General features: G+C 44.9%; 2 protein-coding genes across 2 annotated transcripts in view; one reads left to right on the forward strand and one right to left on the reverse strand.

The window, feature by feature from the left end:
- Positions 1 to 16,283, reverse strand: part of LOC148508034 (uncharacterized) — a 72,709-nt gene that overhangs the window by 49,246 nt on the left and 7,180 nt on the right. The window lies entirely within an intron of this gene.
- Positions 955 to 16,283, forward strand: part of LOC148508035 (uncharacterized) — a 34,068-nt gene continuing 18,739 nt past the window's right edge. The window contains exons 1-3 of the mRNA XM_088445064.1: positions 955 to 998; positions 1,701 to 1,863; positions 5,323 to 6,845. Of these exons, the coding sequence (XP_088301190.1) occupies positions 5,376 to 6,845 (1,470 nt within the window). The 5' untranslated portion in view covers positions 955 to 998; positions 1,701 to 1,863; positions 5,323 to 5,375. The remainder of the gene's footprint in view (positions 999 to 1,700; positions 1,864 to 5,322; positions 6,846 to 16,283) is intronic.

Here is a 16,283-nt window from a genome sequence, read left to right on the forward strand (position 1 = left end):
CTATCACCCTACTGCCTGTGTTCATAGTTGCCAAGTCCGCTTATAACAAGCGGAATTGGGCTTGTCATTTTTGCAAGCTGCTTATTTTTGGGCTTGTTTTTTTAAGGTAGTTAGTTTTTTAGCTTGTTTTTGTTGTGTGCATTGCCGAGGCGAAGGAAGTAAGTAAATATGTGTGTGAGGGAGGGGGGGGAAGGTTGTGTCTGGGAAATAGAGGGCAGTAGTCAGTGGACAGGGTGAAGTTGGGGGGGGGGGCAGGCATGAAGGAGAGGTAAACTAGAAATGAGGCAGGTACATCTGGGTGAGTTAAAATTACTGAGGGTGTTAAAAAGAGGGGATAATGGAATTAGACAGGTGACAGGAATGAAGGAGGTAAGGAAGAGGGGTGAGAGAAATGCGGAGAAGAAGAGTCAGGTAAAGGAAAGGTGGGTACACACTAGACGATATGTCGCCTGATCCTGCTAATTGGGCCGACATATCGTCCAAATCAGCCAGTGTGTACCCACTATGCATGACCCTGCGCACTCCCACGGGTCATCCATCGGGGTCGTTCCCTTGGCCTGCATGTATGGCTGATGGAAGGACCCAGATGCTGACGCCGGTATAGTGGATGGAGCTGGTGCCTGACATATTGGATGCTATATATAGCGTGATCGGGCATCGCATCGCTGGACACACACATCAGCAAGCGTGTACCCAGCTGAAGTCTGGCAAGGGAATGAGGTATGAAAAGAGGGAGGAGGTAAAAATATGGAGGCTGGTTTAGAGGGAGAAAAGCAATATAGGCATATTAGGCTGTGCATATACTAAAATATTTAAAAGCGACACCCCCATAAATTGGGCTTTTTAGGATTGGTTTGGGCTTGTTGTGGGCTTGTTTTTTACTTCTAGGTTGATTGTTTTCCATTTCAGATTTGGCAACACTGCCTGTGTTATGCTCAATGTTTCCTCCTATAGATCCGGTTCAGGCATGGTGCAGGAAATGTGCTGAGCTGGGGGAGGTAAAAACAACAACTGTGTTATATAATTCTTCTCCTTCTCCTTTCTCCTTTCTCCTTTCTCCTTTCTCCTTTCTCCTTTCTCCTTTCTCCTTTCTCCTTTCTCCTTTCTCCTTTCTCCTTTCTCCTTTCTCCTTTCTCCTTTCTCCTTTCTCCTTTCTCCTTTCTCCTTTCTCCTTTCTCCTTTCTCCTTTCTCCTTCTTCTTCTTCTTCTTCTTCTTCTTCTTCTTCTTCTTCCGCACTATATACACACAGCAGTGTACTAACTGATCTGTATTATACTATATATTATGCCACTAATATACAGCATATACTGTAACTGTAGTGTGTAAACATAGCAATGTAATAATTGATTTATATTATACTACATAGCTTTTAATATATATTCCATACTGTGATATATACATGCACTCAGAAATATAATAAATGATCTGTTTTATATTATATGTAATATTGCCAATATACTGTACATCACATACTGTAATATATATGCAGACAGCAATGTAATAACTAATCTGTATTATAATATAACACCAATATAAATTTAATATACAGTTATTTATATTTACACAATGTAATAATTGATCTGTATTACCTTATAAACTATTATTATTCCACCAGTATTAATCATATACTGTAATATCACACACATCACTGTAACATAATATAATATAATATATATATTTATCACTATTATCTGTGCAGAAGAACTGTGGTTGAAAGATCCCGGCGGATTAGAATGTAGTTGTGACCCGTCACCTTGGCTATGAGCAGATTGGTGATGCCTTTAGAGAAGGGCAATTTTTGTCCAATGGAGGTGGTGGAAGCCTGATTGCAGCGGTTCAGGGGGGCAGCGCTAATGAAAGAGGTAAGGAAACGCTGTGTATTTGGTGGCAGGGACTCAGTGCTCATTAATACAGCTGTTGGTACCGCCAAGTGTGGGTTTGGGAAGGTCACTGGATGTGAGAGCAGGGTGGCAAAGTTGTTGGGGAAGTGGGATGTCAGATGTTTTGGCGGACAGATGAGAAGAGAGAGCTAGTATGAGCTATAATAGAGAAGGAGAGAGAGATTTCAGGGAAGGAGGGGAGAGTAGGATGCCTACTCCGCACCCTGTCGCCAGTCTGTGGGTATACACGAGCTGCCCATTATAATAGCTGATTTCTGCTCACAGCCCAGAAAGCAGCTAGTGAGAGGTAAGGTCTAATTTAGAGATGGACGCAATGGCGTTTTTTACGCAGATCAAACGATTGTTTTGCCATTGCGAAATGCATATAAACCGCACTGCTCAGGCGTAGTGATTTTTTTGTGATTATATACGCACAGAGAACCCATTCACAAAGTGAGTGACAGGTTGTCAGCGTTTAGGGGAGGTAACGGGGGGGGGTGGTTAGAAAAACGTGGGTGTGTCTTACCATGTATACACTGTTACATGGGCGTGCATAAATTAGCATCGTGATCAGGTACACAGCATGAGAGCCCTCTGGGTGTAAGGAGAGTCGGTGTTTTTGAGACAGGTCAGATGGGCTGCATAGCTGGTTGATGTGCGTCGATTTTACCGATATTTACGCTGGTACGCGATGTTGGACGCAAATGAGAAGGCATCGGTGGGAGTCCCTATTCTCGGGTAAGCTTTGGAACCATTCGCTTATTTCCCATCTGCGGTCCGTGCGAATTCACAGCTGCGATCGCATTAGCGTCCATCTCTAAATCAGTAATAGACAGAACCCATTCTGGCGGCTTCGTCTCTTGTTTGTAGTGGAGACCTACAAGATCATTTTAGCTGCTGACTGGAGAGGTGACTGCTGGGAATGGGACATTATACAGTAACACCAGGGGATGTGTCTGGGTGATGACTGGGGAGGTGACTGCTGGGAATGGGACATTATACAGTAACACCAGGGGATGTGTCTGGGTGATGACTGGAGAGGTGACTGCTGGGAATGGGACATTATACAGTAACACCAGGGGATGTGTCTGGGTGATGACTGGAGAGGTGACCGCTGGGAATGGGACATTATACAGTAACACCAAGGTCTGTGTCTGGGTGATGACTGGAGAGGTGATTGCTGGGAATGGGACGTTATACAGTAACACCAGGGGCTGTGTCTGGGTGATGACTGGAGAGGTGACCGCTGGGAATGGGACGTTATACAGTAACACCAGGGGCTGTGTCTGGGTGATGACTGGAGAGGTGACCGCTGGGAATGGGACGTTATACAGTAACACCAGGGGCTGTGTCTGGGTGATGACTGGAGAGGTGACCGCTGGGAATGGGACGTTATACAGTAACACCAGGGGATGTGTCTGGGTGATGACTGGAGAGGTGAACGCTGGGAATGGGACATTATACAGCAACACCAGGGGATGTGTCTGGGTGATGACTGGAGAGGTGACTGCTGGGAATGGGACGTTATACAGTAACACCAGGGGCTGTGTCTGGGTGATGACTGGAGAGGTGACCGCTGGGAATGGGACGTTATACAGTAACACCAGGGGCTGTGTCTGGGTGATGACTGGAGAAGTGACCGCTGGGAATGGGACGTTATACAGTAACACCAGGGGCTGTGTCTGGGTGATGACTGGAGAGGTGACCGCTGGGAATGGGACGTTATACAGTAACACCAGGGGCTGTGTCTGGGTGATGACTGGAGAGGTGACCGCTGGGAATGGGACGTTATACAGTAACACCAGGGGCTGTGTCTGGGTGATGACTGGAGAGGTGACCGCTGGGAATGGGACGTTATACAGTAACACCAGGGGCTGTGTCTGGGTGATGACTGGAGAGGTGACCGCTGGGAATGGGACGTTATACAGTAACACCAGGGGATGTGTCTGGGTGATGACTGGAAAGGTGACCGCTGGGAATGGGACGTTATACAGTAACACCAGGGGATGTGTCTGGATGATGACTGGAGAGGTGACCGCTGGGAATGGGACGTTATACAGTAACATCAGGGGATGTGTCTGGGTGATGACTATCATTGTGTGTGTCAGGTTCCTATAAGGTGTGAGGACGTCACTGTCTATCTCTCCATGCAGAAGACTATAGAAGGGTCAGTACGAGGATGTGATGACGGAGAATCACTGCATCCTCACAGCAGTGAGCAAAGCTGGGTACACACCTTTCAGATTTCAGTTTAGATGAGATCTACTCGCAAATTTTTACATGGATTTTAGTTGATTGTTAGTTTGTGGCTAAAATAAGCAAAGAGACATTCTGAACGTAACATCATTTTAACCATGTCGACCTAATTGTATGTCGACATATCGGTTGTCGAAACCAAAGTCAAGATTCTAACTGTCGACAATCAGAACTTTTATTTTGAATGTCAACCTTCCGAATGTCGAATAGACGCACCGCACCCATTTTCATTCATTCGGCAGTTTGACAGAGAGGAGTTTGGAAACGTACCAAAAGTGTTCAGTGTTACTCGGCAGCAATAACATTTTGTCTTTGCAAAGATTTGTATAAGGGGATATTTAAGTCCATAATATTTGGAATTAAACCATCAGCAATAACGGCATGGGTAACGTTGGGTTTTCTGGCAAGAGATGTAATGAAGTAGAATAACCATTCATGAAGATCAGGGAGACCCCTAAAACGCGTGTGGTAAAACTATGTATCACAGTGTGATTTGGGTCTAATCTGTCCAAGTAGACTTGCTTAGGAGATAATTATTCCAGCCGTTACTACCAATGGTCCATTGTCAAAAGTAAGAGAGGACAGATATGATCAATAGTATCTTGGAGGTGCGTCCACTTTCATACTTGTGTCTAAATCAGAATCAGGCTCTACCGGGACAATTCAGTTGTTAGCCTCAGCAGGTTTCAGTGCCGAGCGCCCGATTGAGCAATTCCATTGTTGCTCCGTTTGGGCGCGATAGCCGCCGAGGCTGGCATTTCTCTGAGGAGGCGAGCAGAAATGTGCAATGTCATAGTTTTGGCCACCCAAACTGCTGTTTGGGCTTCCTAACCAGGACTTTGCTTTACGTGGCTAAACCTGGTCGCATTAAGCACGACAAGCGCGATAATTAATGGGCGTCCTATTATTTGAATTACAACATTGGGTGCCTATTAATTAGGACGCCTTAAAAAAACTATTGAGTCAGACCCTATGTGTCTGTTTAGATCCTTTTTTAATTGTGTTTCAAGACGTTGTTCCGCATGGCCTCTGACACGTTTGTCGTATATTTACTTCTCTGTAGTAAGACGTAGACTGTGCTGCCAAGAAATGAGGCGCCGAGTGTGTTTTTTAAGAGACTTTTAATATTTGACAACTTACATTATATCACTGCAGATTCTAACAAACGTGTTTTGTTTTTAACAGGTGGCTCTCAGCATAGACACAATTCACACATCGGGATTTCTGGTTGTGTAGACATGGATCTAAGTACAAAGACTGAGACAACGGCACCTGTCTCATGTGATGGAGGAAACCTCACAGACACTGACATGTATACACCCACAGATCATACACCGTATACATCTACTCAAATTAAGGAGGAATCAGTCTCATGTGATGGAGGAACCTTCACAGACACTGACATGTATACACCCACAGATCATACACAGTATACATCTACTCGTACTAAGGAGGAATCAGTCTCATGTGATGGAGGAGACCTCACACACACTGACATGTATACACCCACATATCAGACACAGTATACATCTACTCATATTAAGGAGGAATCAGTCTCATGTGATGGAGGAAACCTCACACACACTGACATGTATACATCCACAGATCATACACAGTATACATCTACTCATACTAAGGAGGAATCAGTCTCATGTGATGGAGGAGACCTCACACACACTGACATGTATACACCCACATATCAGACACAGTATACATCTACTCATATTAAGGAGGAATCAGTCTCATGTGATGGAGGAAACCTCACACACACTGACATATATACACCCACAGATCATACACAGTATACATCTACTCATATTAAGGAGGAATCAGTCTCATGTGATGGAGGAAACCTGACAGACACTGACATTTATACACCCACATATCATACACAGTATACATCTACTCATAGTAAGGAGGAATCAGTCTCATGTGATGGAGGAAACCTCACAGATAGTGACATATATACACCCACATATCATACACAGTATACATCTACTCATATTGAGGAGATATCTGAAAATTGCAACATTATTGACGCTAGTATTAATTCAGTTACCGACCATATTATTACAGGTGAAACAGTAGAAAAGAACTTTGACAACACTTTGAACGAAATTGAAATAATTTATCAAAATCCTACACCCTCCACTTTTGGTGACATCTCTAATCTCACTAAATATCAGAGGGCTCACTCTAAAAAGAAGATCCCACAATGTTCCGAGTGCGGACAATATTTTTTGAGGAAAGTCCAACTTGTCCTCCACCAAAGAACTCACATAGGACAGAACCCACTTGAGTGCTCCATGTGTGGGATAACTTTTCCCACCAGTTCTCAACTTCTCATCCATGAGAGAACTCACACCGGAAAGACATTATATGAATGCTCTGAGTGCGGGAAATGTTGGCCCGATAACGCCCAGCTTGTCTTACATCAAAGAAGCCACACTGGAGAGAAGCCGTTTGTTTGCCCGGAGTGTGGGAAACGTTTTCTGTGCAATAGTCATCTTGGCGTACATCAGAGAACCCACACAGGAGAGAGGCCGTTTGTGTGTTCTGAGTGTGATAAACGTTTTGCTGTGAAAGAGTATTTATTCCGACATCTAAGAACTCACACCGGGGAGAAGCCGTTTGGATGTAGTCAATGCGGAAAACAATTTAAACACAAGATATCTCTTGTTAATCATGAATTTGTTCACAGAGATATGAAATGATTGATGTTTGACAACCATGTACTAACCAATTTGCTATATCTCTCTTATAGCATGTTTTTTTTAAGCTGGTTTATTAAATTTTTCAATGAATACATAATTTGGGTTCGAATTAAATTTGAAAACATTTAATGTGTTTGTCGGTAAAATGTACAGTTTTGTAATTGAGCAGTATTAGGAATGAAGTCCTGAAATATGGAAAAATACTGTAACATTAGCCGTACATCTTATACAAGTAAGTCAAAGCTCATCTGTCACGTTGCTAAGGGCCAATATATGAGTGTTTGCGTAATTACTTATTTTATTTCCCAGTGTCAGTGTGATGAGTGTGATTTCTTACACTATACATTGGTGGAGGATTTCCCAGGATCCGTGTGAGGGATGTGATCCTTACACTATACATTGGTGGAGGATTTCCCAGTGTCGGTGTGATGAGTGTGATCCTTACACTATACATTGGTGGAGGATTTCCCAGGATCCGTGTGATGAGTGTGATCCTTACACTATACATTGGTGGAGGATTTCCCAGTGTCAGTGTGATGAGCGTGATCCTTACACTATACATTGGTGGAGGATTTCCCAGTGTCAGTGTGATGAGCGTGATCCTTACACTATAAATTGTTGGCGGATTTCCCAGTGTTCGTGTGATGAGTGTGATCCTTACACTATACATTGATGGAGGATTTCCCAGTGTCAATGTGATGAGCGTGATCCTTACACTATACATTGGTAGAGGATTTCCCAATGTCAGTGTGATGAGCATGATCCTTACACTATACGTTGGGGGAAGATTTCCCAGTGTCGGTGTGATGAGCGTGATCCTTACACTACACATTGGTGGAGGATTTCCCAGTGTCCGTGTGATGAGCGTGATCCTTACACTATACATTGGTGGAGGATTTCCCAGTGTCAGTGTGATGAGCGTGATCCCTACACTATACGTTGGGGGATGATTTCCCAGTGTCGGTGTGATGAGCGTGATCCTTACACTATACATTGGTGGAGAATTTCCCAGTGTCAGTGTGATGAGCGTGATCCTTACACTATACATTGGTGGAGGATTTCCCAGTGTCAGTGTGATGAGTGTGATTTCTTGCACTATACATTGGTGGAGGATTTCCCAGTGTCGGTATGATGAGCGTGATCATTACATTATAGATTGGTGGAGGATTTCCCAGTGTCAGTGTGATGAGCGTGATCCTTACACTATACATTGTTGGAGGATTTCCCAGTGTCCGTGTGATGAGCGTGATCCTTACACTATACACTGGTGGAGGATTTCCCAGTGTCAGTGTGATGAGCGTGATCCTTACACTATACACTGGTGGAGGATTTCCCAGTGTCAGTATGATGAGTGTGATCCTTACACTATACATTGGTGGAGTATTTCCCAGTGTCCGTGTGATGAGCGTGATCCTTACACTATACATTGTTGGAGGATTTCCCAGTGTCAGTGTGATGAGTGTGATCCTTACACTATACATTGGTGGAGGATTTCCCAGTGTCAGTGTGATGAGCGTGATCCTTACACTATACATTGATGGAGGCAGGGGATTATCTATAATGGGTACAGGGTGTGTGGTGCACATGGACCCCTGGGTCCAGGAGGGCCCATCCTGCACAATATATATATATATATTTATATATACAGTATATATATATATATACACACACCCAGTCAAGTCACATTGTTATGACCACCTCTTACATTTGACTTCGACAGTGTGTAGCCCATTAAGTACGCCACTTGCCCTGCGCTGGCTTGGCGGGCATATAAGGTGCACGATAAGCCGTCTGCACACATATCACTCATTGCTGTCGTGGGTAAAAGGGGGGATTTTTCCTAGTTCCAAAAAGGGATGATTATTGGCTTTCGGGCCAAGGGTGGCAGTATTTCTAAAACAGCGCAGTTTGTAAACTATTTGCGTGCTGCTGTGGTGAAGGTGTATCGTGACTGGACAAATGGCACCATTGCGAATAACCGATGTGGAAACTGCGGAGCACCACGTGCCATTGACGTGAGAGGTGAACGTCGGCTACGAACGTTACATGCTACAGTGGAGCAACTCTCCGTCAAAACGAAACGGGGCTACCAGACTTGTGTCTAAAACCATAGTTCACCGAACGCTGCTGCATATGGGGCTCCGAAGCCAACGGATGGTCACTGCATCTATGCTAACAAAGGTGCATCGGCGGAAAAGGCTTCAATTTTCACGCCTGTATCGGAATTGAACCTCCGCTGATTGGCGAAGGGTTGCCTTCTCTGATGAGTCACATTTTCTGCTTCATCGAACGGGTGGACGTTGGCGTGTCAGGTGAGAAATATCGCAGAACAAACACCCTGCAACCATTGCTGGAAGAACACAAGCTAGTGGTGGCAGTGTTATGGTCTGGTGAATGTTTTCATGGCATTCTCTGGGCCCACTCATCCATGTGGAAAGCACCCTCAACCGATTTGGTTATGAATCCATCCTTGCAGATCACGTACACCCATACATGCTGATTGTCTTTTCTGAGGTGGATGGGATCTTCCAGCAAGATAATGCGACATGTCACACGAATAGATATGCCTGACAGAGGTTGAACGAGCACGTACAAGACTTCCAAGTACTTCCCTGTCCCCCTAATTCCCCGGACTTAAACCCAATTGAGCATCTGTGGGACCATCTTGATCGTTGTGTTCGCTCTATGGATACTCCACCACGCACCCTCCAGCAGCTGTGGGATGTACTGTAGTCAGCATGGCTCCAGATACTTGTGCCAACATACCAGTACCTTATTGAGTCACTTCCAGCCCGTGTATATATATATATATATATATATATATATATATAAAATATATATTAGTCCATACAAAAAGGCAGCACTCTGGAGATTTTCAAGATATGTAAATAATTCCTTTTGAAAATCTCCAGAGTGCTGCCTTGTTGTATGGACTATGTTTTGGGCTGCTAAACCTTAGGTGGCCACCGGAGTAAGATAAATTCACTACTAAAGGAGAGTGCCGGGCTACAACAAGTCTAATATATAATATATATATATATATATATATATATCTATATTCCATAGACAAAAAACCTTACGGTTCACATGTCCCGTTAAGGCTTATTAGACATGATCTGAATTTTCACAAAACCTACTGAATTTCTGCCACTCAAACTAAAAAAAAAGCAGTGAAATTACGATCATTAAGGCTGATGCTATAATGGACGTGTTCCTTGCGCAATACAGATATGGTATGCCATCACACCCTGTGGTTAACTGCAGATTCAGCACAGAGTGAGATTGCTGTCACTCACAAAATGGTGGAGCTGCTCACAGAATTGTGTGCTCATTGGAATACAGACATGTAGTCTATGCAACTGAGGTCTGAGCAGAAGATTGAGCTATGCAAATGGGATAAGAGGTGTGGATGGGGGGAGGAGACAGCGGCGTGGATGGATGAGACAGAAAGGCGTGTAGAGGAGGGAAGATTAAACAGTACAGAGGGGGGGTAGCCAAAGTGATGCAAATGGGTGAAAAACTGGTGTGGATAGGGTGGAGGAACAAAGTGATGCGGATGGGGGGAAACAAAGTGTCACGGATTGGGGGAACAGCGACGTGGATGGGGTAGAGAGTGGCATGAACATGGGAAGACAGAGCAGTGCAGATGGGTAAAGACATATTGGTGCGGATAAGGGAATACAGACTAACACAAATGGGATAACACACATCAGTAGGGATTGGGGAAGACAGATTGGTGTGGATGGGGAGGAAGAGTGGTGGGGGGAGTAGACCGAGTTGCATGGTTGGGGGGAAAAGAGTGGTGCAGATGGAGGAAGAAAGAGTACCACATAGGACAGGAATATAGCAGTGTGGCTTGGGGAAGGCAGTGGTGCAGACATAAACAGTGGCACAAATGCAGGGCGGTGCGGATGGGGAAAGACAGATTGGTGCGGATGAGGAAACACAGACTAGCACAGTTGGGAGACCACACAGCAGTAGGGATTAGGGAAGACAGATTTGTGTGGATGGGGAGGAAGACAGAGTGGTGCAGGTGAAGGGGGGGAGACAGAGTTGCATGGTTGGGGAGGACAGAGTGGTGCAGATGGAGGAAGAAAGAGTGTCACAGTTGAGAGGAAGACAGCTGTGTGGCTGTGGGGAAGGCACGGATGCAGGGTGGTGCAGCTGGGGAAAAACAGATTGGTGCGGATGAGGGAACACAGACTATCACAGTTGGGAGACCACACAGCAGTAGGGATTGGGGAATATATAGCAGCATGGAGGTATATAGGGGAAGAAAGTGTACATGCATAAACTGAGTATGATAGTTTTAAAAATAAGGGAGCTGAAGGTGTATTCTAAATGAGATAAATGTATGGAGTGAGAAGGACGTTGGAAGCCAGTGAGATTGTTTTGGTGATTAAATGGGAAGATTGTGGGCACTGAGTGGGATGTGGGAGCCACATAACTGCTTTGACCTCAGTTGCATAGACTGCATGTGTGTATTCCAATGAGCACACAATTCTGTGAATTAGCAGCTCCACCATTTTGTGAGTGACAGCAAACTCACTCTGTGAGAATGCTGAATCTGCAGTTAACCACAGGGTGTGATGGCATACCATATCTGTATTGCGCAAAGAACACGTCCATTAAGGCGTCAGAATTAATGATCATAATTTCATTGCTTTTTTGAGTTTGACTGGCAGAAATTCAGTAGGTTTTGTGGAAATTCAGCTCATGTCTAAGAAGCCTTAATGGGACATGTGAAACCGTAAGGTTTTTTGTCAATGGAATTTAATTGCTTTTTTAAAATGTATTAACTATAAGGGCTTGGAGGAGCAAACCGGCCAACCTGCAGGGAAGAAGGGCAACAAAATTGTACACTAGCGCAGGTGGAAGAGATGCCGGCACACAGGAGGAGGTTTAGGAGGTGCAGAGTGAGAGTCGGCTGCAGGGGCGGGCTGTAGGCATGCGGGGTAGCGACAGCGGGGCTGCGGAGCAGTGGCAGCAGCAGGGCAGTGCACAGAAATATCAGTGGGCCACAGAGGGACTCACTGGAGCTGGGCATGTGCCTGAGAAATTCTAATCAATAAGACACAGATGTATGAGAGAGATCCATCCATGCATCTGTTAAAAAATTAATGTGTAATCTTAAAAATTAAAAAAAATGATGCGCCCCCACAGCACAACCAGCATCGGGCTTTGGAGCCCCAGTGTTGGTTGTGCTAAATACAGGGGACAAACGACATAGGGGTCCCCTAGAAAAAAATTTAATTCTCATAGAGAACTCCCAAGAGGGGCAAGGTGTTTAAGGGGCTACACCTCGAAAGCTATTAAAGGTTCGGAGCTGCATGCCAAATTCCAGGGCAAAAACATAAAAAAATTAGGATTTGGGAGTAATCAAAGTTCCAACTGTTAGTTTTTTCTGACATTGTCAATTAGGGGCAAATTAAGACTTGGGTTTTGTTTCATTACGTAGCTATTGTTCCATGGTATGTGCTGTTGGGATTAAGGTAATTGAAAAAGTTACAGCTTTTAAACTATTACCTCACGAATCCGCCATTATAGAGATAGGAAGTTTCAACTTGTTGCGCAGACTCAGGTGTACTCACTGTGGCTTCACTTGATAGCCCCAGGATATCAGCCTGGCCTGGGGTGCCCTGGAGAGGGGGACCCCTTTATTGGGGGGGTCCCCCGCTCCCCAGGGATCCCCGGCCTGGGCTGACTAGTGGTTAGGGGTGATGCTTCGGCTGGGGGGCCTGGTGAAAGGCCTCCACTGGCTGTGGCATCACCCCCCCCACTAGAAAGGGTCCGGGGCTGGTTCTGGTAAATACAGGGGGACAATACACATTTTTTACCCCTGTATTTCCAGAACCGGCTCAGAGCCCAGTGCTGGTTGCGCTGAATATAGGGAATCTCTATGTCATTTGTCCCCCCGTATTTTGGCACCCAGGACTGGTTCTGAAATGCCTGGTGGTTGTTGTGCTTCATACCGAGGACCTCTACATCATTTGTCCCCTGTATTTAGCACAACCAGTACTGGGTCTCCAAATCCCGGTACTGGTTGTTGTTTTTTTGGGGGGAGCCACGCCATTTATGTTTTTACACCATTTTTTTTTTTTAAATTAAACACAGAAGCACAGACCGGTCTCACTGATCCCATCTTTGCTTCTGTGTTTGTTTAAACACAGATGCAGGTATCACGGATCTTCCAGATTTGAGCCTGCATGTGTGTGCTGTTACATCCCCCTAACGCCTGCACCACCGCCGCCTGCACTGCCGCCGCTAATGCCCGCTATCTTCCCTGGGTCCCGAACGCAGCTAATGCCCGCTACCCCCCACCCCAATTCCCCCAAGCTCATCGCCGATACCATCCTCAGAGAACAGCCATCTTGGTGCACCCAAGTGAAGCCACAGTGAGTACACCTGCTGGAGGCTCCTACTGAGGCTGCGCAACAAATTGAAACTTCCTATCTGTATAATGGTGGATTCGTGAGGTAATAGTTTAAAAACTGTAACTTTCTCAATTACCTCAATTACCCCAAAAGGCCCTATTCTAGAATAATATCTACCTTATATAACAAACCCCAAGTCTAAATTCGCCCCCTACCCTGAGTTATGCCTTCCCAAAAATCCCCTATAGAGAACAGCAGAAAAGTGGTCCTAACTGAGAATGTCAAATAAAACTGACAGAAATTTAGATTACTCCCAAATCCCCATTTTTTATGTTTTATGTTTTTGCCCTGAAATTTGACATGCAGCACTGAGCGACAGTTCTACCTGCCCATGTCAAATTACAGCTTGGTACCTCCTATAGCTTTTGAGGTGTAGCCCCTTAAACACCCTGCCCCCCCTGCGGATTTCTCTATGGAGATTTCCATTTTTTTTCAATTCAGCCTTAATATAAGGGTTCGACTGTGCCCTTATAATATATATATATATATATATATATATATATATATAGTCCACAAGTCTGCTGGCACTCATCGCTAATAACACACAACTTGCTCCTGTGCCATGAAGAATCATAGATACAAGTCCAAAATAACTGCTTGCGTTCCACCCTGGGCCGCACACATAGTTACCGGGTCCTCCACCAGTTCATCTGTTGGCAGATCCCGTGCACCTGAAGCGGGCAGAAACATGACCTCAACATAAACAAATGATTGTACATTAGCCATACAGATAAATGACAAATACAACCCAAACTAATCCATGATACACATCGTTTGGTTCCCCTGGTTACAGCCGATGGGGTTTGTGGATGTTCTGCTCGTCGGAAGTTCTCCCAGAAGCTGGTGACCGGAACAACAGCGTGGTCAGGAGGTGCCGTCTGGGGGTACTTATGGGGGTAAGTGTTTTGTCTATTGTTTGTGTATCACTTGTATGGTGCTGATGACAGAGCGGCAGCTCCGAAACGTTGACGTGCTCCAATACAAGATTTATGTGCATTTAAAACATCTCCTAGCGCCGGATATTTTGGATGTATGTGTATATATATATATATATATATATATATATATATATATATGTGTGTCTGTCCTGATGACGGGGTAGCAGTCCCCGAATCATCGATATATTAAACTGACATCTTTTTTGCACTATTGAAAAGTCTTGGAGTGCCGCCTTCTGTCTGTGCTATGTGGAGGGTTTAGTCACCCGTGTTGGAAGGCACCTGAGCAGCACATGAGGTATACAGCAGCTTTTGAGTGCTGGTTACAGTGATATATATATATATATATATATATATATACATACACACATCCATTAGCAGCGGCACTCATCGGATTTCCAAAGAATGAATCAGATCACACACAGTGTGTTCAACGTTTCGGGCTTAATCCACCCTTTCGTCAGGAAGGGTTGGAATAAACCCGAAACGTTGAACACACTGTGTGTGATCTGATTCATTCTTTGGAAATCCGATGAGTGCCGCTGCTAATGGATGTATATTATTGAAGTTTCTTTGCTTGGACCATGGTCTTTTTTCACCAAATGGAGGGAGTGCCAACCCGATGGGACTAGTATATATATATATACCTGATTTCACCAGTAATCCCAGCAAGAGGATATGAACTTTACTCAGTGAGAACCAAGGTCGCGGCCCAAAGTAGATGGTTCTCTCCGTGAAAGGAACAAGGTGCTGCTGTCGAGGAGACCAAACAGCAGAGCTGAAACATTGCTAGGGGTAAATGTAATAGAGTGCGACTTTTATAAATATGCTAATTTTTCACAAAAAACATGCATCAAGCATTGGCTGAGAAGGCCAAGCCCTGGGCGCTTTGAGACAATAAGTGCTTTCCCCATAGACTTCAATGGTGAGAATGATCTAGAGTAACCTGCCCATTCCCACCATTCAAGTCTATGTGGGAAGCGCTTATTGGCAGAGCGAGCCTGGGGCTTGGCTCTTGCAGCCAATAAGTGGTCCATCCATAGATTTATATGAGAAATATTGTGACTCAACATTCATTCATTGGGCACGGCTAAATTGTTTTTATTGTTTTGCCAAGTCCCAGGTTGCCTACATGGAGAAGAGTACCAACCGGCACAGTGGAGTAGGTACACCCATTGGTTCCAGAATGTAGGCACTTGCGGATCTTCAAGTGCAAACATGTCAAGACCAGCTTGCTGGGACCAATAGACCCACTATAATTGACATTTATACTGTCTTTACACAATTAACCTCACACCCAAAGGCACCAGGTGTGCGGGGAATAGCCCCCGGCTATCATCTTGGGTCTGGGGTATATTCAGGGGGGGGGTCCCACTTCTCAAGGAATACCCAAACTGGGTTGACTAGTGTGGGGTTGTGAATGCTTTGGCCAGGGGACCCCGTCAACTGTGTCCCCCTGCTGTGGTATTAAACCCCCGCTAGTTAGAGACCAGTGCTGGTTGTGGATAATATGGTGTACCGCTACTCATTTTGTCCCCCGTATTTCCACAACCAGGACTGGCTCGCAGAGCCTGGTGCTGCCTGATGAAAATACAGGGGAACAGTATGTCCCCCCCCCCCATATTTTCACAACCAGGACCGTCTCACAGAGCCAGGTACTATGAATGTTCTTTGGGGGGACCTCACTTTTTGCTATTTTTTTTTAATACTCATTTTAACACACGGAAGCCTGCACAGATTTCACTGAGCTGTGCAGGCTTCTGCTAAACACGCTACTGTCAATGGTTACATTGGCAAACTTGCATCTTGTAAATGAAACTTGCATTACAATTTCCGAGTTTTCCCGCATAACAATAGCATAAACCTTGCAGGGACTGGCATTTCAGATCAACTCGCACCTTCCAACTCGCAGGCTATTAAATTCAGAACAAACATGCATTATACTCGCTGCGATATGATGCGAGTCCATATCTGTGCAAAATAATTGGACTACATTTACCCCCATACTGGAGAGCATAGTTCTGGAGCAAGATCATAGTTTGTAGTGTCTGCTTGTAAGA

Source organism: Taudactylus pleione, unplaced genomic scaffold (assembly GCF_031769625.1).
Source record: "Taudactylus pleione unplaced genomic scaffold, aTauple2 ptg000377l, whole genome shotgun sequence".
NCBI classification, from domain to species: domain Eukaryota; kingdom Metazoa; phylum Chordata; class Amphibia; order Anura; family Myobatrachidae; genus Taudactylus; species Taudactylus pleione.